At 45.8% G+C, this 21786-nt stretch overlaps 3 protein-coding genes across 3 annotated transcripts in view; all 3 read left to right on the forward strand.

Moving 5' to 3' along the window:
• The first annotated feature begins 24 nt into the window (after positions 1–24).
• On the forward strand, positions 25–2704 carry c7h11orf54 (chromosome 7 C11orf54 homolog). Its single transcript, XM_030360573.1, has 8 exons — positions 25–178; positions 256–354; positions 501–574; positions 665–766; positions 857–1033; positions 1551–1700; positions 1846–1962; positions 2164–2704. The coding sequence occupies exons 1-8, from the start codon at positions 112–114 to the stop codon at positions 2335–2337; spliced, it is 960 nt and encodes a 319-aa protein (XP_030216433.1). The 5' UTR covers positions 25–111; the 3' UTR covers positions 2338–2704.
• Positions 2705–2878: 174 nt separating this feature from the next.
• akap10 (A kinase (PRKA) anchor protein 10) lies at positions 2879–15657 on the forward strand. The gene is made up of 15 exons (XM_030361425.1): positions 2879–3093; positions 5062–5109; positions 5654–5851; positions 7750–8298; positions 8447–8545; positions 8794–8878; positions 9022–9145; positions 9494–9630; positions 10291–10435; positions 11146–11310; positions 11977–12086; positions 12622–12704; positions 13507–13559; positions 13801–13893; positions 14295–15657. The coding sequence occupies exons 1-15, from the start codon at positions 3072–3074 to the stop codon at positions 14298–14300; spliced, it is 1917 nt and encodes a 638-aa protein (XP_030217285.1). The 5' UTR covers positions 2879–3071; the 3' UTR covers positions 14301–15657.
• Positions 15658–16149: 492 nt separating this feature from the next.
• Positions 16150–21786, forward strand: part of lhfpl7 (LHFPL tetraspan subfamily member 7) — an 82492-nt gene continuing 76855 nt past the window's right edge. The window contains exon 1 of the mRNA XM_030361427.1: positions 16150–17012. Coding sequence (XP_030217287.1) covers positions 16695–17012 — 318 coding nt within the window. The 5' untranslated portion in view covers positions 16150–16694. The remainder of the gene's footprint in view (positions 17013–21786) is intronic.

The following is a 21786-nucleotide window of genomic DNA, read 5'->3' on the forward strand; positions in this document are numbered from 1 at the left end:
GTGTGCAACAAGGATCTGACCAATCAGCTACAGAGAACTGTATAAATATGCGCCTTTTCTTTTTCCTGCCTGATTTGACTCCAGTCTCAGTGTACTTTTCGCAAGCAAGAAATGGCAGCTGTAACCAAGACCGAAAAGAAAAAGTTACATTGTCCAGCTTTAGAGGAACTGTGCAATGGTAATGCATTGTTTTAATTGGATGTTTTAAAATATTATGACGAATACGTATTCAATGTATTTGTCACTGTTTTGCAGTATTGGAGTCGGGGTTAAACAAAAATTTTGCTGACGTTCAAGTTGGTGTTGTCGACTGTCCAGACCTGACCAAAGAGCCATTTCAGTTTCCGGTCAAAGGTCAGTTAATGGAGCTAGTGCAGCGATCTATGTGCAGCTCTGAAATGTATCTAACTACCTAGTCAGGATGCATGCTAAAAACCATTCTTTCGTCCAAAACAACAATGACCACCTGGCACCTGCTGTATTTCATTTCCATAATTTAGGCTTGTGCGGGAATCCTCGTATTACTGATGTTGGCGGTGTACCATATCTCGTTCCTCTGGTACAGAGGCACAAGGTACTTTCACCAATCATAAGGTTCCTTAGTTGTGCTCCAATTAAAAAGGTGAACTAAGTGGAAAACCATATCCTCTCTTTCCATCTCAAGGAGTATGACATGAACACTGTATCTAAAGAGGTGGAACTTCCAGGAGCATTCATCCTCGGAGCTGCAGCGGCACCTTCTAGAGTTGTTGGAATGAACGCAGAAGTATAGACCTACTACTATACAAAAAAATATAATTTTTTGTACTATAAATCTGTGGTGTAGTAGTTGTTAATTGAGCAATGATTTCCACAGTTCATGCCCCTGGTCAAGACGGAGACAGAGGGAAGACCTGCAGTGAATGGCAGCTACTTCTCCTCCATCAATCCAGCCGATGGCAAGTGCCTACAAGAAAAGTATAGCGACACATTCCCAGGCTGCCAGTTTGGGCTGATGGGCAATCTGTATGCTTGTGAAGGAAAACCTGGAAAGGTGAGCTGAATTAGTTTTCCGCCTAAATAATTACAATGCACAAATGTTTTGCATACATATGCCCTTATAACATTGAGTCCTCTGTTAAATTATTTTTTATAATACAAATCGTTTGTCGTCAAACAATCATTTGTTGTATCGTTTTCAGCCGACACAGCAGATTAAATGCCAAGATAGGATTTGAATACAGTTTATTACACTTGTTACAAATACAGTATGTGTATGTTATATGTAGGTTTAAAACATTAGCTACCAGTTACCAGTTCTTCCCTGCATTGGGCTGCCTTCACGATTACATTTGTCACTTGTCCCCTGCTGAACTCCCCTCCCTAAGTTGGAGCACTCTCTGGTTATGTATTAATGTAAACAGCACGACTTTCAAATTAATAACAGAGGGCCCCCTCCTCTAAGCTTTGGACCCACATTAACGAAAAGTAAAACTCTGTCAAAAGTGGTGGTGACGCCATTGGGAATGCTCCACTCATCTTAACCTCTTCTCTACGTCTGCCTAAACCAGGTCATAGAGGTAAGGGTCAAAAAAAGAACTGGGGAGGACAGTCTGGTCACTGCCATGAGGAAGACTCTCGAAGCCCACTACCCCGATAAAAACCTGGCTCTTGGTGGCACCTTTATCATCCAGAAAGGAAAAGCAAAGATTCACATAATGGTATGAGAAAAAAAACAATATTTTTGTCTGTTATTCCAAAATCTTATGTCATCAAATATGTTGCTCATTTGCCCTTTTCCTTTTGTCTCATCACATTCGGATGAAGTTTACTTTTTTTTATGTCTACTTATGATTGCTCTCACAGCCAAGAGAGTTTTCCGTCTGTCCCCTAAACACCGACGACGAGGTCAACAATTGGCTGAAACACTACGAGATCGACGCACCAATCATCTGTCTGTCTGTGTTCGTATCTAAAGACCCGGTGAGTAAAGTGTTTTCCCATTTTTAACAGAATTGTCTGTTGAATAACCATCAATAGTTTATTTTCAACTACTGGCAGCATCATTTACAACTCCACATGCATGCAGACTTTATTGTCATACATGCACTTTGAATATGTTTTTGTGATGAAACTCATGTCAGAATCTTAGATTTGTCTTTTCTTTGTCCATCTGGTAACCAGGGGCTGGACCTGCGTGTGGAGCACACCCATTGCTTCAGCCATCACGGTGAAGGGGGTCATTATTATATAGATACCACACCTGACACGGTGGAGTATATGGGCTACTTCCTACCTGCTGAATACCTCTACCGCATCGACCGGCCACAGGAGTCTCATGCCATTGGACGTGACTGAGAAAAAAGGAACCTTCATTGTGTTCACGATTCTAAGAAGCACAAATCTTTTAATTAACCTCACATTCAATTGATAACCATGTAATATATACGTGATGGTGTCAAAATCATTTCAAATAAGACATTTCAGGATTGTACTGCATTCATTCATCACTACATTTTATCAGCCTAGTGATACCCTATTGAAGTCGTGAGTTTGCATTCTGTTTCGGCAGACATGCATTCTGGAATGCAAACTTGAACATCTGGATGGTATCATGGTGAAACTTACATTTCATGTCAAACAAGTTCAATTTTTGTATATGATGTAGCCACCTGTTTCTCCAGTTGGCTAACGGATACTTCAAATAAACGTACACTAACTGAAATCCGAGTATTGTTTGCTTTGCAAATATCCATTATGCAACATTTCAATATAGGCTATTTTTTACTTTTCAACTGAGTCAATAGATGTTTATTGAAAGTAAAGAAAGGCTGCCCTCTTCCGGGCAAGTGGACTGAATTACAGTTTCCCACAATGCTTCTGCCGCATCGGTCCGGAAGTGAGACGTTTATTGACAACATGGCGACTGAACTGGTTACCCACTGGAGAAAATCCTGATTTGACAGTCCATAATCACCTGCAAACAAACTATTTGCTTTGCAAGTAAACAACAGGTGGATTTGAATGAAGGGACTCGCAAATTCACGGAATGGTGTCTCTGAGCTGAGGATACATAGAGTGGGAAAATCGTCATGTCGTTTTTCAAGAGGAAAGGTGAGGAAACGTTTGCAAGGGTGTAACGTTAACGTCAACGCTACATAGTTTGATCTCATAGCGTTTGATAGCCGGTCTCTATTAAATGTTACTGGACGACATCTCTTTGTGTTGAGATTGCCGCTCCAGACTTAATCGAGAATTCACGAGTTCAGCCCTCGGCTTTCAATATAGCTTTCTGCGATTGCGAGCGTCAGCGCTAAGCCAAGCTAGGTTCACAGTGGAGCGCCGGAGGATGCCCATCCGCCGATCACCACCCAGGGATAACGCCAAGGGTTTAACACGTAACCTCCACACACACAAACATTATTTGAGATATGAATCAATCGTATGAATATGTAAACGGGTCCGCTGCTTCCCTAAAAAACATAGGGTTGGCCAGCATGCAGATGAAGTCTTGTGCTAAATCATCTGTCAAAATGAGCTGCTGATATTCTGCTATGGTCTATGCAAGATGAACTGTATGCATTGAATCAACGGTGACTCCCTAAATCCGCATGATCATTTTATTATGCGACGTGATTCGTTAAATCTCATTTGGGTGCTGTTGGCAGATAGTCACTGGAGGGTGTTTCTGAATACCAACACACAAGGAGGTGGCGCCGTTGCCTTTGCAGTCTGAGGTCCCAATTAACATAAGTAACAACATAATATACACTGATGTATATATGTGACGTTCATTTCCCAAAACCGTTTTCCGAAGCAGGGTACTACTGCATTGTAATATCATAATCCTTTGAATGTATAATGCCAAGAGGTACTTGGTTCGGCTCCAAATGTCCACATCCTATTGGCACCCTCGAGCCAGAAGCGTTACCCATGTACGTGTGTCTGAATGCAGCGTGACTTCTAATTTTAACAATATGGGTCCGACTTCAGTGTAAGCACCTTTGGTTAAACGTTTCGCCTGAAAATAGTTTGAAGCAAAGCATAAATGTACTTTAATGCAGATGACATACTGTTGGTGTGCAATGTGTGATAAAATCAGTTATCACAACACATTGTGATATTTGAATCGAAAGACATGATGTTTTAAGGTTTAAAAAATGTGGTTGTTTAGATCTATGTATAGCTATTTGCTGTGTCAAGATTGGCAAAACAGTTACGAACGATTTTGGAAATACCGTGTATTGCTACTCCACAGTGGTCCTTAATCCAGCTCAGAAGTTGTTTGGGAGATAATTCCCCAAAACATGTTTTCTTTCAAATTTACAACCATAATATTGTCATTATATTATGCAAACATGCAATCATTTTTTTTAATTAAAAAAAAGCAACAACACACCTGTGTGATATTTAGATTATCAATCATCAAATTATCCCTGATGAACAGTAGGCCAGTATAAAAACATTAAGGTAACCTTTCTATCCTATCCTACACAGCAAGATACTTCCCACCCCCTTTCCATGTCCTCAATCGTCAGTTCGAAAGTTTTAAGGCCTGTACTGTTAATATTTTATTTGTATTTAGCTTCCGTTATCAGGGTCATTTTTTGGACAGGCGTCTTGAATGGGTCATTTATATCCATATTTATGTTATGTATCTTTTGTGATATAGAATTGCTGTATCATTCTGTACTTTTTGAAATGGCTGGTCAATTGTTCAATATTACCATTTAGTCATTGTATTGTAGTATACAGTCGTGAAATGTAAAAGTGCTGGCTTATCAAAATACCTGGTTTTAACCTCTAAGCAGAATGAAAATAAAATATGTCCTTGGGTGATACCAAAAAACACATGAGGTTTGAAATGGCTGAGAGAAATAAGTATAAAATAGTATAGGCCAAAATCGAGTTGTGTTTATTGTGATACTCCATCTAACCTTTTACACCCTGAATTATTCTTACTACTAAACCATATGCTGCTCTGGGCCCAGTGATACCCAGCCCAGTTCACTCTATATAATAACAAAGTGTGTCCTGAAACATCTCTTATTACATCCCTGCTCTTTTTTTTGCCTCCTCCAGCCAAAAGCAAAGAACCTGAGAGACCAGCAGATGCTAAAGTCAATAGAGGTGGGTGCTGAATTACCGTTGTTGTCACAGAGTTACCGCAGTTCAAAGTGGCCGCTAAAAATATGTCTACTAAAACTTAAATGATGCTTAACCTCTTGATGCGATTGCGTCCTTGTTTGAAGAGGTTATATATTTAGTGGCTTCTTGAACGTAATTCAGTTTTAAGTAAAATATCAGTGTATTCATTATTTGGGAAATTAAGGGTTGCTTTCACTTGGCTGCTTTCCAGCTTTACACTTTTTTGTTTGTTTGTCTCCAGACCCAGGTTTGCACTAGTACAAGTACAAGAAAGACACAAACACTGGCAGGGCTGTCGTCCTGCGTCCCTCACACACACACACACACACTGTGATTTCATTAAGTCAACCTTTCGCATTCCTCAAAAGACCCCTCCGTCTCACACAAATGACTTCTAAAGACACGCATTCAGGCTGCCCGTGACACTGTTAGGGTTGGGGTCTGCTTGTTGATTGAAATGTTCCACTTATCCTCCCGTGCGGTGGCCTTACTACTGGTTCTCCTACCCCTCCGCCCCTATCCCCAGTCCCTGCTCCTCCAGCCAGCCCCCACTCTCCATCGCTAGGGGGCCTGAGGAACCAGCACGCCATCCAGGAGGCCGCAGGTCCCAGCCATGTGGCCATCAACGCCATCTCCGCCAACATGGACTCTTTCGCCCGCGGACGCACCGCTATCCTCAAGAAGCAGCCCAGCCACATGGAGGCGGCCCACTTCGGGGACCTCGGTATGTGGGGGGGGGGGTCTTTAATTAAAACCTAGCCTAGGCAATGTAAATGGTCGGCCGTATTTGATTGGTCACAGCCAAGTGCTTAAACTGACATAACAATGTTAAGGTTAGGCCCTGGTGCAAACAAGTACAAATCAGGGGACTGGAGAGTGTAGTGGAGGCTAGAGTGTTCGGATCCAGGCCGAGAGGTGCTGGGGTCGCACCCCCAATGTGCAGCCAAACCTGTAGGTGTCCTAGTGCTAGATGCCTACCCCTCTATCCGCAAGTAGCTGTATCGCAACTCACTGCAAATCGCTTTGGATAAATAGTAAATGAAGGGTCAGACCAATCAGTTTTCTGGATGGCTTAGTAAGCACAAGGCTCCACTGTGAGGGTGTGTTTAGGAGCCCAGATCAGGGGAGTGACATGTAAGAGCTGGTCCGCTCTAGAGTGTGTGTGTGTGTGTGTGTGTGTGTGTGTGTGTGTGTGTGTGTGTGTGTGTGTGTGCGTGTGCGCGTGCGTGTGTCTGTCAACACACAAGAACCAGTGCCACAGCTTTTTAGTGTGAGGTCTGGCCTTACTCACTGACTTGAACTAGCATCTCTGATGGGAGACCTTGCAGGGACCAGGGTAAGGGATAGAAGGAGGAGGAGTCCGTTTGTTGCGTTAGCCTAGCTACATCATGGGCTCTGTAGTGCTCACCCCACCACAGCCATGCTTGTCGCTGATGGCTCCTGTTGGTTAACACCGTTTTGTTGACCTGATGGAAACGGTTTTGCTGGGTTTACAGAGTGCTACATTTGACGCCATATGTACACAGTCCAAAGGTTGAAGAAGTGTACCGGCAATAAAGTATCCAGACGGTAGACAACATTTGCGTCGGCTGTTGAAGATTATGTAAATAAGGAAGTGTGACCGTGTGCTACTGTGGCTAGTCTTGATCTCGTCCGGCTTAAGTTTGAGTGTGTGTGTGTTGCTGTGTGTTCCCTGAGTAAAACTGAAGAGTCCATCTATCAGAGCATTCTCTCTCCGTGTGATAAACTTCTCATCTAGAAATAAACCAAGAAGGAAGTGTCTTGTTTAAGTGTAGTACGGCAGCCATGTTTAAGTCTAGTACAACGTCCATCTTGGTAGATGTAATCGCTTTGTTACTAAGCCTCTCGAAAGAGAGCTACACTGTACACTGGATGGATGCCCTGAAGGTGAAATAGAGAGAGAGAGAGAGAGAGAGAGAGAGGCATTGTGGGGTTAGACACAATGGTGCTTTCATGCGTCACAGGGCTGGAGCAGAACACTATTAAGCAAACACCACAATAGCTCTGGTGAAGCAGGGAGACTTTAACAAATAGATGAGGTGAGGCGGAGAGTTAAACAAGTAGCTGAGGTGAAGATGCTCCGGAGTTGCCTGGCGGGACACTGGGCCACATCCCAGAATAGATGACGAGTAAAACAAACAGAAAAAAACCCGCCTCTCTCCCAGGCAGAGGCTTGCCTCTTTCATGACCTGCTTGGACTGTTTCCTTTTTTTTTTTCTTCAGAGGTTCTGAAAACCGGTTGGGCAGGACGAAATGCAAGGTGTGGTCTAGTTGTAGAACTATGATGGAGAGGGCCGTTAAAAAAAAAATCAATGCTACACCTCAAAAGAGTACTAGCTTAGAAACACTTTGAATGCATTTTAGTATCCAGATGTATTATTTTACTTTTTTTTTTAATTTAAACTATTTTAATCATATAATGTGGGCCTGAGATGTCCTTGGAGATTGTTACTGTGATCAAGGGCTAATTAAAATACAACTGGGACCTGGCATCGACATTATGTTGAATATTTGAGGTACTTTTACATTAACTTTAACTCGTGTGTCTGTGTCTGTGTCTGTGTGTCTGTCCTGTGTGTGTGTGTCCGTGTGTCCTCACAGGACGCTCCAGCGTCAACTACATGTCCCAGGAGACGCGCTCGCGGCTGTCCAAGACGCTGGAGCAGATCGTGCGTGACGGCGTGGCCGTGCCCTACTACGTCCAGTTCCTGGAGGCGCGCGGCGCCGACCACCTGGCGCGCTTCTGGCTGGAGGCGGAGCGCTTCCGCTCCAGCAGCTGGTCCCGGGTGCGAGCCCACAGCCTGAACTCGGTCAAGCACAGCTCCCTGGCCGAGCCCGTCCCGTCCTCCCCCGAGGGGGGCGACATGGCGCCGGTGGCCCCGGGGACGCCCACCGCCACCGCCAACGCCACCGCCGGGCTGGGTGTGTGGGACGTCCCCCATGTCCTACAACGGGAGACCCTCGGCGGGGAGGGGGACGAGAGGCCCGGGACCCCCAGAACCCCTGGGACCCCCTTGACCCCGGGAACCCCTGGGACCCCGGGTACCCCCGGTACCCCCGGCCGACTGACCCCCACGTCCAGGGCGGGCACGCCCCTCAAGCTGCCGTCGACCAGCGCCCTGAGAGACCTCTCGGACAACCTGATCAAGAGTGGGTGTCCTTCTCACCTACTGTCCCACTCTGAGGGTCTCGATGTTCAGGAGTCATTGTTCATTATACTGAAAAGAAACAGCCCGTAGACCTGATGGATAACGGACGAGGACTGCAGGCTGATTGTGGGGTGTGGTCTGTGTTTCAGGTATAGAGAGCGACGCGGTCACCATCTTCACAAAGTACATCTCTCCAGACGCGGCCAGGCCCATCCCCATCACGGAGCAGATCAGAAACGACATCGTTGGTAAGGCAGCCATCTGCTGTTCGCAACCCTACTGTTTTTCTTAATGGGCCCCCCGGAAAGACTGTGCATTCAAATGCATGATGACTCATAAAGTCATAAAATATGTTAATCAGGAATATCAATGCCTACCGAGTACACCATTTTGATTTTGATTGTTTTGGTTTGACTCTTGTCTCTTTCCCCCCTTGATCAATCTCTCCCCCCTTGATCAATCTCTCCCCCCTCCCTCCCTCCCTCCCCCTGTGCAGCTAAGATATGTGGGGAGGATGGGCTGGTGGATCCAAACTGCTTCGTCATTGCACAGTCGGTCGTGTTTCTCCTCCTAGAACAACAGTGAGTGTCTGTTTACGTCTCCTCCAAAGTAAAAGCCCTCATGCCCCCCTTTCCCCTCGTTCATGTGACCTCTGTGTCGGCCCTCCGTCACTTCCGTCGTCTTCACCAGCCCATGTCTGTCTGCCGTGTACTCCTCCCACCAGGCACTTTACTGAGTTCCTGCGGAGCCATCATTTCTGTAAATACCAGATCGAGGTGCTGACCAGCGGCTCTGTGTATCTGGCGGACATCTTGTTCAGCGAGTCGGCTCTCTTCTATTTCTCCGAGGTGAGTGCCTCCCGATTGCTCCCCCCCCCCCCCCACGTTGAAGGAATGCAATTTGTTTTGGCAGCCTACCATCATATCAATCCAATCCATCGTTAGGGAGCCACTTATAGAGAAAGGCTGGTCCAAAACACAGTGTTCACCACAGAGCAGATAACATGGATATATATTGATATATTGACTGAAAGTGCAACCATATATATGTTTAATAAAACCACTGATGAGTTTGTTGGCTCATGCCTTCCGCTTGGGGGAAGTGTTGAATCTATAATCATACACTCCTCATTAAGGGTCCCTGTCCTAGTTGATGTGATGTGTGATAACGGGGACTGTGTCTATTCTGGTGTCCAGTACATGGAGAAGGAGGATGCCGTGAACGTGCTTCAGTTCTGGCTGGCGGCCGACAACTTCCAGGACCAGCTGGCGGCCAAGAAGGGGCAGTATGACGGACAAGAGGCCCAGAACGACGCCATGATCCTTTATGACAAGTAGGCCATCCCCCCCCACTGCTCTGAATACACACTCAATGTCGGTCACTGCTGAGGTCTACGCCTGAGAACTCGACGGTGCCATACCCATGTAGGACTATGGTAGCTTCATTAGCCAACGTTGGCACTGAATGCATCGTTACTTGATGGATGATGATGATGAGGATAATTGCGTTCCGGGAAGTAAATCATTGTGTATTGTAGCGCTAATGGACTGAAAGTGTTTTGAATCAGTAAAATTACAAAAACTTCTTACAGCTTAAGAAACAAATATTTGATTGCTTTTTTCTGTCTAAATTATGAATCGAAATTGCTGCTTACATTTCATGTCATCGCGTAGAGCAAATGATTTGTGTTGCGACATACCAATGTGTATGCTAAATGACGTCTGCAGCTATTTGCCTAGTAAATAGATAGGCTCACACTTTACATGTAAGAGCCTAGGTCGCCTGAGCCTAACCAGTTCTGATGATGGTGTTCATGTATTGTTGATGATGTGCAGCAGATGGTCTGTCGCTATGTTGGACTTGAACTGCAACACAATTGCCCTGCAGCATCCCTTAAAGTTTGAACTTGAACTTGACCTAAATACTAAATAGCTCCGGTTGTCGCGGCCTCTGTGGCCAACGTCCTCACCTTGGTCCTGCGTGTCCCCTGCAGGTATTTCTCACTCCAGGCCACCAACCCTCTGGGCTTCGGGGACTCTGTGCGCATGGAGATAGAGTCCAACATCTGCAGGGAGGGAGGGCCCCTCCCCGACTGCTTCACCACTCCACTCAGACAGGCCTGGACCACCATGGAGACGGTCAGAACCTCCCGGAGCTACTGTACATGTCTTTTATCAATAGCTTACAGGGTTGCAACATGCCAGCCATGTGGGCAATACCCCTTTTAGCGACCTGGGTTCTATTCAATTCACTGGCCTGTCACTTAAGGTGAAGGCTCGTAATGTGGAATCTAAAGTGATATCATTTAAAAATGAAAGCCCGTCAACATGAGTTTCTGGGCAATATGTTAGGAGTTCATGTCATGTTTTTTCTTTTTGTATTGTCTTCTATGGGTGTGCCATGCGTTAGGTTTTGCATATTATAGTTTGATTATCTATCCCGATGATCTGATGTAAAACAGATCTGGAACAACAGGGTTATTTAGGGAATCTGGAGCACAACAAGTAGTTCTTCCTTCCAAGCGTGGTTTCTTTCCGACGAGGGGAACGTTGCCATTGCATTAGGGGCCGCTTGGTTCCATCCATTGGGCTTAAAAATAAAACCACTTTCCTTTGACTATTTTCCATGATTCCCCTCCGAGGCGGTTGTATTAAGACCAACTGGAACATTCCACAGTCGCACCAAAAGAATAAGAAGAACAATCTCTGGGAAAGATTCATAAATATCAAATCATCTCTGTCGAAAGATAAATGTCAGGACAGATTCAACAGCGGCCCTTTTTGCGAGCTAACCCCGTCAACCTCGTAGGACCTCCAGGCTAACCCCCCCCCCCCCCCCCCCCCCTCAGGTCTACATGCCTGGCTTCCTGTCCAGCAACCTTTACTACAAATACCTGAGCGACCTCATCAACTCGGTGCGGGCCGACGAGTTCGTGAACACCAGCACTCCGGCGGGTCAGGGGGCCGCCTCGGACGGGGACCGAGGGACCTCCAGCGAGGGCTCCCAAGCTCAGGTAACCCCCCCCCCCCCCCCCCCCCCCTCCTTCCCACTCTATCTCCACCATCACCTGCCCCCCAATACAGGGCAGGGCAGCGTAGATCCTGTTGCTCTGGGGGGCACAGCACCCTGTTTCACTCTGGTGACATTTAGCAACAGGCGGCTAGCTCACCTGAGGTTAAATGTTAACCCTAATGGGCTTGGACAGAGGGGTCAGAGGTCGTTCAGAGTAACTGGGGAGGTTCTTCTGAACTCGGGAGCTTCTTCTTCTTCTGATACCAAGGAGGCCTAGTGTTCTGCTCATGTTAGGAGATGTACCATATACCTGTAGAGATCAATGTTAACTTCAGTGATAACATGTATTCAGTTTACATTGTATCATTTATTTATTCAGTCTGTCTTTTCATTATAAGGAACCATTTTTAACCATTAAGTTTTGAATATTCTTCCTAATGAGCAGAGTACAAAAACAAAAGTAAATGCAAAAAAATAAATAATTATTCCCTATATGTTAGTTATGTTAGTACAGGGTTTACCCTCACCTGTACTAACACACAGCACATAGAAAATATAAACTCTTTGAAGAGTTTCATCCGAAGTGTTACTCCTACACGAAGCCTACTACATTCGCAGAGAAGTTGAATTGTCCAACCTATCCTCATCCTCGTCTTCTTCCTCGCAGCTCGGTACCAGAAAAGCAGCGGTGAGGATCCTGAAGAACTTTGACGAGGCCATCACCGTGGACGCCTCCAGCCTGGACCCGGAGGTGCTGTACCAGCGGCCCTACGCTGGGTGAGTCACACTGGCCTGCACACACCGCTCCCTGCTCCGGCCACGCCCGCTTCACCACCGGCCTCCCTGTGAGCTGGTCATCAGTCACCCTATAGTCGCATCATTTATCGAAGAATCGCCTGCTTAAGTATCAAACACAATGAGTTGCATTTTATTTGTTGTTTGGCTTGTTTGGGTTCACTTTTAAACCGCTTTTGCACGCTTGGATACAGTGCTGAAGGATTAAAACAAATTCCTCTCTCTCCCTCTTTCTGTTTCTGTTTCTCTCTCTCCGCTCTACCGCCTCTCTTTGTCTCCGCTATACTTTCTCTCTGTGTCTCTTTCTCTCTGTGTCTCTATCTCTCTATACTCTCTTCTCTCCATCTCTCTCTCTCTCCTCCTATCTCTTTTCTCCTCTCTCTATCTCTCTCTGTCTACGCTCTACCTCCCCCTCTCTCTATCTCCCTGTCTACGCTTAACCTTCTTTCTACTCTGTCTCTACTCTCTGTCTACTCTCTCTCTCTGTACGCTCTACCCTCTCTCCCTGTCTCTTTAGGAAGATGACGTTTGGGAAAGTCAACGAGCTGGGGCAGTTTATCAGGGAGGCTGAGCCAGAGCCAGACGTGAAGAAATCCAAAGGCACGACACACACTCACTTCATTCTCTCAACGACACACACACACTTTATTCTACGAACAACACACACACACACACACACACACACACACACACACACACACACACACACACACACACACACACACTATAATCTCTGACCAACACACACTCACCATATTCTCTGCCCAACACAATCACACACTCACTTTATTCTATGACCAACCCACACTCAATTTAATCTCTGACTGACTCACACTCACTTTATGTGAGTGTACCGGCCGCCTCGTCTTCACCCTCCCTCTACACGTCACCTGCTTCTCTTAAGTGCTGGGTCGGGATACAAGGTGGCAATGTGGGAGGATTCCCTGCTTTTCCACGTGAAGAAACCCCATTAGAACGGGCTAGAGTTCTGAGGGGCGTGTCTGAGCCATTGTGTGTGTTTTCTTCCTGACTGGTTTAAATGACCGACGCCGTAACCCTCTCTTCTCTATTACGCCCATTCCAGAGAGTGGAGCATTAACTTGTCACAGCTGAGCGTGACCGGTATTAACTTGTCACGGCAGGACCAGTTCTCCCTGGTTCTGATTACACTATAATCCTCTCTCTCTCTCTCTCTCTCTCTCTCTCTCTCTCTCTCTCTCTCTCTCTCTCTCTCTCTCTCTCTCTCTCTCTCTCTCTCTCTCTCTCTCTCTCTCTCTCTCTCTCTCTCTCTCTCTCTCTCTCTCTCTCTCTCTCTCTCTCTCTCTCTCTCTCTCTCTCTCTCTCTCTCTCTCTCTCTCTCTCTCTCTCTCTCTCTCTCTCTCTCTCTCTTCCTCACCAACAGGCTCCATGTTTTCTCTAGCTATGAAAAAGTGGGTCCAGGGCAACTCTGATGAGGTAAGAACTGACTGTGATTATTTTTCTTTCTTTTTGCTTGCTTTATCTTTTCTCTGTTGTCCTCTTTATTTGGTTCTTTCTGTCTCTTCCCCTGTGTCGGTCTGTCAGTCTAGGTCTCTGTCTTTCTTTGTTATTGGTTTATCTTTTATCTTCTTTGGAAGGCATTCCACAGAAATCACTGCTTCATGCCAGGTCATAAAGCCCAGGTTTTCTGTTACGTGTTTTTTTCCGTATCGTTCAGGCCCAGGAGGAGATGGCCTGGAAAATTGCCAAGATGATCGTCAACGACGTCATCCATCAGTCCAACCATGACAGCCCCGGCAAGTCCACGAAGGTCAGTGTCCACCCGATATGACCCCCCTGACACACATACATCAGCCTAATAAAGCACCAGCGTGAGTATGACCAAAATCACGATTGTGATTGGGCAAGTAGAATCACCGTTATTAATTTCAAAAGTAATCAATATAGTCTTGCCTTATTTTCAATTCAATTGATATTCCATAGTCTATTCTATTAAGAAAAACAATAACATAAAGCAATTGCTTGAATGATAAGTTTCTAATTGGACACTTCGTTTTTTTTATTATTCTATTAAAAAATACATAAATATATTAATTGAAACCTTTCACCTTTTGCTGATTGCAAAGGCCTAAATCGCGGTTTCGATTTAAAACATGTGATAAATCGTGCAGGCCTCGATAACCGCCCTTTTTGCTTTCCTTCGCTCTGCAGTTATGACCCCGCTGGGGACCCCCAAAGGCCCTCCTCCCCCCGGTGGAGGCCCCCGGCACCACGCTGACCCGGTGCCCGCCTCCGTGCTGCCTGCCGGGCTCTCCACCCCCTGCGAACCCACGGCATTACTCCGGAGGAAAGAACAAGGCTTTTACCTTTTTAGCAGGCTCGAGTCAGCCGACCCCCTGGTACGCTTGTGGTCCCCCTATGTGCTTATCACAGGTAGGCGTGGTGTGAATGTGTGCGTGTAACGTGTGAGTGTGGGGGGGAAGTGGTCAGCCGTCGCGCCATCGCGGACAAAGAACCGAAAAAAGACTTGAAGTATTCCGCTGCTGTACACTACCGGCCCTCGACGGTGCAGCGGCGCTGGACCCGACCGGACCGGACCATAGCGGGGCCACAGATCTTGCCCGAGTGGCGACGTCTTAAGACTTTTCCAAAACATTCTCGCTCCTGGGTCGACGAGAGCCGACGAGTGTCTCGGCAAAAGGTTTCGTCCATGCTGTCGCGGCAACGACAAATCTCAATCCCGGGACGTCTGGAAGAGACGATAAAAAAAACGGAGACTTCTCCAGCGACTCACTCCGTTTCTTTCCCCCAGAATCCCAAGCTTTTAATCATTTCCAAGATTTTAGACCGCGCCCCTTGATCAGAGGAGTCCGTTGAAAGTAAATCACTGCTATGGCGGAGTGTGTAGAGATGTGTACAGATTAGGGCAGGTGCTACAACGCATTCCCTCAAACTTCCCGCCTGGGGATACTGCTAGGGGGTCGACGCGAGCCGTCTGGCCCGCACCCAGAGCTCCCTACCTGTACTTGTACTGTATAGAATTAACCAGAGATGTTGAACAGTATACAACCCAACGTTTTCCCTTTCCTGGTTGCAGGGTTAATGGGGAGGGGGGGGGGTTCATCAAACACCTGTAGCACACCTCTTGCAAACATTGTCGATACTTTACAGAGTGTCTCGAAGTGAAATGACTCCCGTATGAACTGATACTCCACATGCTACGACCTAAACGCTCTCTATATGTGTGTAGAATTCTGGTTTATCTTCTATATTACCGTTAGTTCATTCGTTTTTTTTCAGTTTCTGTTCTGTTTGTTTTTTAATGGTGATTGTCGTCTTTTTGTATCATTGCATTCTCTGCGAAGATTTTTTTGATGAAGACTGTTCTACTGGAAAGTGCACACATAGTGAATATAGCAATTTGTATTTTATTTTCAGCCTTACCCAGATGTGGAAATGAACCAGAAAAGACTTTTGGTACTATGTACCACTAAAGTTTTCTGCTATGTATGTGTACCTAATCTATAATATATTTAAGATGTGTTTGATTTAAATACATATATTATGAAATGTATGACATTTTGTCGTTATTTGTCTCTCCCTCCCCTCCGACATGAATGCAATATTTTACTATAGGCCAACACTTTCCCTAAAAATAGTCAACATTCAAAATGTTTAGGATGCAATGCACCCGTTTGCACAGAGGGGGGCAGTATTGACCACCATTGAGGAGTGCATCGCCCATGTGTGATTTTACGTGCGACTTGAAAACCCCGTTGATCTATTGTTGCCTAACCAAAACAAGGGAAGTTTCACTTTTAAAAGATTATATATTGGGCAATAGGCTCATTACGTCACGCTTTTATTACTTTTAATGCGCTCGTCCAGAGGCGATAACACAGCTTGTTACGTTATAAGAAACCCATTTTATTTCTAAGTGAATAAAGGTCAGGAAAATCATATTTTATTTTTGCCTACTTATTTATTGATTTATTTATATAATTTCCTTTAAACGCGTGGACTGGGGATGATAAAACGTGCTACCAACTCAACCACTGATGCGAGACTACGCCCACTAACACCAGCACAACCACCACCACCACCACGCACATCAGCCAACAACACCAGTAGTAGTTTGCATTCTGGCAGAAAGGGCGAGCAGTCGTACGTTGATGGCTTGGTACAACGCTGCATTTACGCAGAGAGAGTTGCAACCTTGACGAGTTCCAGCCGCATCACCAAGTTGGTGTTTGTCTTAGTTTCTCTCCTCCGCGGTAGTCTTTATATTCGCGGTGCACAACACCGATAAGGGCGACGGGATGACAGTTGCGCACCGGAGTCTGGGGTGTGACGACTCTCTTTTGTGTGTTGTGCCAGCCTTCTGACATAAGTAGTTTCTGGACAGTAGGCTTTTATAAATACACCTAACTGCCTAGGTTTTGGACTGTTTTGATGGTGTTTTTTCTTTTTTTTAATCTCAAGACCCCCGATGATCTGGACACTGGGCTCCATCCAGACAGAACCAATTTGTTGATCGCAGCCCACTTTGCGGATGTAGGATCGGTGAGAGGACTGTGTCTACGTTGATCTAAACTGAGCGTTGCAGCTCAAATGCATTCGCTGCTGGACCGGGAGAAGAAAGCACCCGGGTTCGGGATCGATCTGTCGCCGGGCTTCTTGCCCCTGCACGCCGCCAGGATGTTCAGCTGTGTGGGGTGCTTCTGGGTGCTGCTCTCCTCCGCTTTGGTCGCCGTGTGTAGTTTCAGTTTCATATCCCCTGCTTGGATTGTCAAGGAGCATCTGAAAAACAAGGACTCCGTGAGTTTCGGGCTACTTTGGCACTGCTCGGAGTCCATTGACCGTATGTACAGGTGCTACACGTTTGGAGGACTGGGTCGATTTGCGGAGATCCCTTCAAGCTCTTGGCAGGTACAGACCCATGCCCCCCCCCACTTGCACCCCTCACACACACTCCTGCTGGTATATGCTATGCCCTTTGAGTAATAGTTTGCAAAAAATAGATAACTTATTATGGCCATTGCCAATCCTTTTCTTTTTTGTGTTATAAATGAACTGTTGGATTAACGAAGTTGATTTAATCAAATTAGTAATTTGGTGATGTATTACCCATATATTTAATGTGTTGCATCATGTTTCACAATAACACCCAAGCATAATTTGCTCAAAAGGGCAATCAATGCTTCAGAATTGACAACTGCCTTCTAGAATGTGTGTGTGTGTGTGTGTGTGTGTGTGTGTGTGTGTGTGTGTGTGTGTGTGTGTGTGTGTGTGTGTGTGTGTGTGTGTGTGTGTGTGTGTGTGTGTGTGTGTGTGTGAGAGAGTGAGAGACAAAGTGTGTGTAAGGGAGAAAGTCAAAATTCATGAAATGTGAATGAATTTCCCTGGATGGATCCTGTGAGGGTGAATAGAAAGGAGTTCCTCATAAATACCCACATGAAGGCTGATTAGAAAGAGACTTCCAGAGTGGGTGATTATTACATATGGGACGTCGGGTTCCTCTTCATAATAGTTATGACATCCTGCGTGCACTTAAAAAAAACACCTCTGTGGACCATATATATTTCCTCCATTGCCATGATTTATGTATGAAAGAAAATTTGCACTTTAAAGGGAGATATTAATAAGTGGATTCTAGCGTGGGGAGCACTATGTGGATGCATACAATATTTATATTCATTTCACCTTCATTATCGTAAATGAAATGACGACCTTACAGAAATAGAAGTACAGTAGACCGGTAATGATACACAGGGAGTCTCCATGCACTTTCGAGAGGACATTTAATGTTGATTCTGCTCTATTGTGTCCCTGAGTGCTTCTGCTACACACTAGTTACACTTGTTTGCCAGTAATGAGAAAGTCAATAACCCAACATTCAGTTCAGTCACATGCTGTCACTTACTCTAGAGACCATTAGAGAGAGAGAGACAGAGAGACAGACAGAGAGACAAACCTCTTTGTCCAGGACCAGCCAGCATGAGCTCGAACACCTACAAGAGCCCTAATCAGAGTAGACCACTTGACTCTGTCAAACCATTCATTAAGGTGAATGGGCCATTAAGATTTCATCAAGTAGGCTTTTTTCCACCCATTTTTCCACCCATCCACTCTCCTCCTAAATGCAGCCATCCTTTTGCTGACTCTCTACATCCTGAAGCAACTCACACAGCATCCCCTTCCCCTCATTCATCTCCACACACACACACACACACACACACACACACACACACACACACACACACACACACACACACACACACACACACACACACACACACACACACACACACACACACATGTTTACGTGCAGGTATGCCATATATGAAGGCAGAGGCACACGCATGAGTGAGTGTGAGGGATTGCCAACCAAGGCACAGTGTTACGACGAAAAGTACTCAACAAATTGAGAACTGGGGTTTGCTATTTTGCTATACTGCCCTGTGCACGAAAGCAGAGTGCATGTATTAAAATCAGGCTTGGTTCTCAGCCAAACCTTAAGGACAAGAACAGAGTCCTCTGTCTGCCTAATCAATAAAATATGTGTTGCGTTTTTTTAGTAGCGCTATGGTTCGTTGGTTCTTTGCCTCATTTGGAAGTGGCGTTGTATGAATGCCTCTCTTTAGGACTACAAGGTCATGTTGCCAGCAAATCCATTCAAAACATTACATGGTAATTTAATTATTGCTTACTTCTTTACTCTTTTCGGGTTTTTTTGCCACTGTTTTCCATTCTCTCTCCATGTTGTCGGGAAGATCTTGCACAAGACAAATACAGTTTCAGAGAGAATGTAAAAGAAAAAAGGGTGGAGGAAGAAACATTGTAACAGGCTAATCCTGAAGCAGACAGGCAGGTTTTACAGCAGAGAAACAACCTAAACAACGGTGGATTTTTTATATATTGAGCCAATCAAGTCCACGTTTCCGGGCATTCGTGAACCTGGGTTCAAGCGGGTTTTTAACAGAAGCTTCTAAAAACGAAGTCTCTCCAGCCGAAGGCTTTTATTAACCGCTGCTCGTATAACTCCTGCTTATGTCTTTATAGTGTGTGTGTGTGTGTGTGTGTGTGTGTGTGTGTGTGTGTGTGTGTGTGTGTGTGTGTGTGTGTGTGTGTGTGTGTGTGTGTGTGTGTGTGTGTGTGTGTGTGTGTGTGACATGTTTACGCAAGGTTGTGTCAGCTTGGTATGTACAACAGCCAAGTGTATTTTGTTGCAAGTGCCTGTGGGCAAATGTGTGCTCATGAATATGGGCACGGTTGGGTGTGTGTGTTTGTGTGTATAATGGGGCAGGTGTGTTGCGGCTGTGCGTCTATGTGTTTGCTCTGCCACTGGTTTCCAGCTAGGCGCGCGCGTGTGTGTGTGTGTGTGTGTGTGTGTGTGTGTGTGTGTGTGTGTGTGTGTGTGTGTGTGTGTGTGTGTGTGTGTGTGTGTGTGTGTGTGTGTGGTTGCGTGCAGCTAGCTGAATGCTAAAGTGCAAAGGGATGGTGAAAGGTGGTCCTCTGCCATCGTACAATGTTTACACTCTAACTTGTGAGCGACTTATAGGCTCCCCGTTGCTACACATCAGCTGGATTAGCCCTGTGTGTGTAGCATGCTGGCTAACAACAACAACAACAACAACAACAACAACAACAACAACAACAACAACAACAACACACACACACACACACACACACACACACACACACACACACACACACACACACACACACACACACACACACACACACACACACTCATATTTGTCTGTCTCTCTCCTTGTGTGTGTGTGTGTGTGTGGAGCTGTTGTGGTTGCTAGTGTTTGTGCGTGTATGTGTGTGTATGTGTTTCTGCTCTGTGTGTGTGTGTTTATGTATCTGTGAGTGTGTGTGTGTGTCTATATGTAAATATATATATCTGTTTGTATGTGTATAAGATGTGTGTGTGTCTGTTTTGTGTGTGTGTGTTTGTGAGTGTGTGTGTGTCTATTTGTAAATATATATATGTGTGTGTATGTGTATAAGATGTGTGTGAGTCTGTTCTGTTTGTGTGTGTATGTGTGAGTGTGTGTGTGTGTCTATATTTATATGTGTGTGTGTGTGTTGGTGTATGTGTGTGTGTGTGTGTGTGTGTGTGTGTTTGTGTGTGTGTCTATATGTGTATATATATATGTGTGTGTATGTGTATAAGATGTGTGCGTGTGTGGTTGTTCCTTGGGGGCGTTGGGCGATTCTGCATGTCTTGCACGATCCGGCTGAATACCGGGGTCACGTGACTCCCTAAATGAGCCGTGGCCCCGTGCCAACAGCCCTGATTGGAAACCGTCAGAGTCCATCCTCCTCCTCCTCCTCCTCCTCTTCATCCTCCCCCGTCTCATTGGGGGCCCAGTGGCTCCACCAGCCAGGGACCCAGGGCCCCTGGGGGAGGTGGGGCGGATGCGCTCGTCTCACAAATGAAGCGACACGATGCACGGCGCAGATCCGCCGCCTGCTTAGTTTCTGCTGGCACAGGAATTGGAGTCCCACTAAGGAATGTGTTATCTTTATTTTATGCAAGAAATCCTAATTGCCGGCTTTCATGAATCCCACTTCATTATAAGCCAACGTCGGGGTTAGGGGACAGACGGCAGCCATTGTTTTAGTCTGTAACTATTGTATAAAATGTTGGAAAAACGAATCCTGATTTTTAAGGAGCTGGATAATGTTTAGACGTCTCTCTCTCTCTCTCTCTCTCTCTCTCCAGCCATCTCTCTCTTTCTCTCTCTCTCCAGCCATCTCTCTCTCCAGCCATCTCTCTCTCTCTCTCTCCAGCCATCTCTCTCTCTCTCTCTCTCTCTCTCTCTCTCTCTCTCTCTCTCTCTCTCTCTCTCTCTCTCTCTCTCTCTCTCTCTCTCTCTCTCTCTCTCTCTCTCTCTCTCTCTCTCTCTCTCTCTCTCTCTCTCTCTCCCCCTCCAGCCATCTCTCTCTCTCTCTCTCTCTCTCTCCCTTCTTAACTTCTCATTGCACTGCCATTGTGTTGGGTACTCACTGGGAAGTCCATTACCATTAAAGAGGACAGGCACGTTAGACCTCACAGAAGCATTCACATGGCCTCGGGGGGGGGGGGGGGGGGGGAGCGAGAGATCTTAAACATCACTCCCCTGATGACCTCATTCCATGCAAGGCCCTCATATGCCCTGTCATATGAATGTTTCCTGCCCATGGTTAGAGTTGACAAGTGTATACACACACACACACACACACACACACACACACACACACACACACACACACACACACACACACACACACACACACACACACACACACACACACACACATACGCTCAAGCACAGGATGGTGTTACATGCATGAGACCTGTATCTCCTTCTTGCTCACACAGACACACCTACACACACCCACACACATTACATTATTTAATGTATTGACGCCTTTATCCAAAGCGACGTAGAAGTAATGCTTTCAACAATGAAGATGCAACCAAAATAGAGTTATGTGACTACATACAATTCATAAAATAAGCAAAGTGCTTGAAGTTCTAGATTATTGACAGAGGAGATAGTGTTTTTTCACACACACACACACACACACACACACACACACACACACACACACACACACACACACACACACACACACACACACACACACACACACACAAATACAGATCCATGCAGTACACAAGCGACAGCATGCGTATGCGATGGCG

The sequence above is a fragment of the Gadus morhua genome, chromosome 7 (genome assembly GCF_902167405.1).
Source record: "Gadus morhua chromosome 7, gadMor3.0, whole genome shotgun sequence".
Classification (NCBI taxonomy): Eukaryota; Metazoa; Chordata; class Actinopteri; order Gadiformes; family Gadidae; genus Gadus; species Gadus morhua.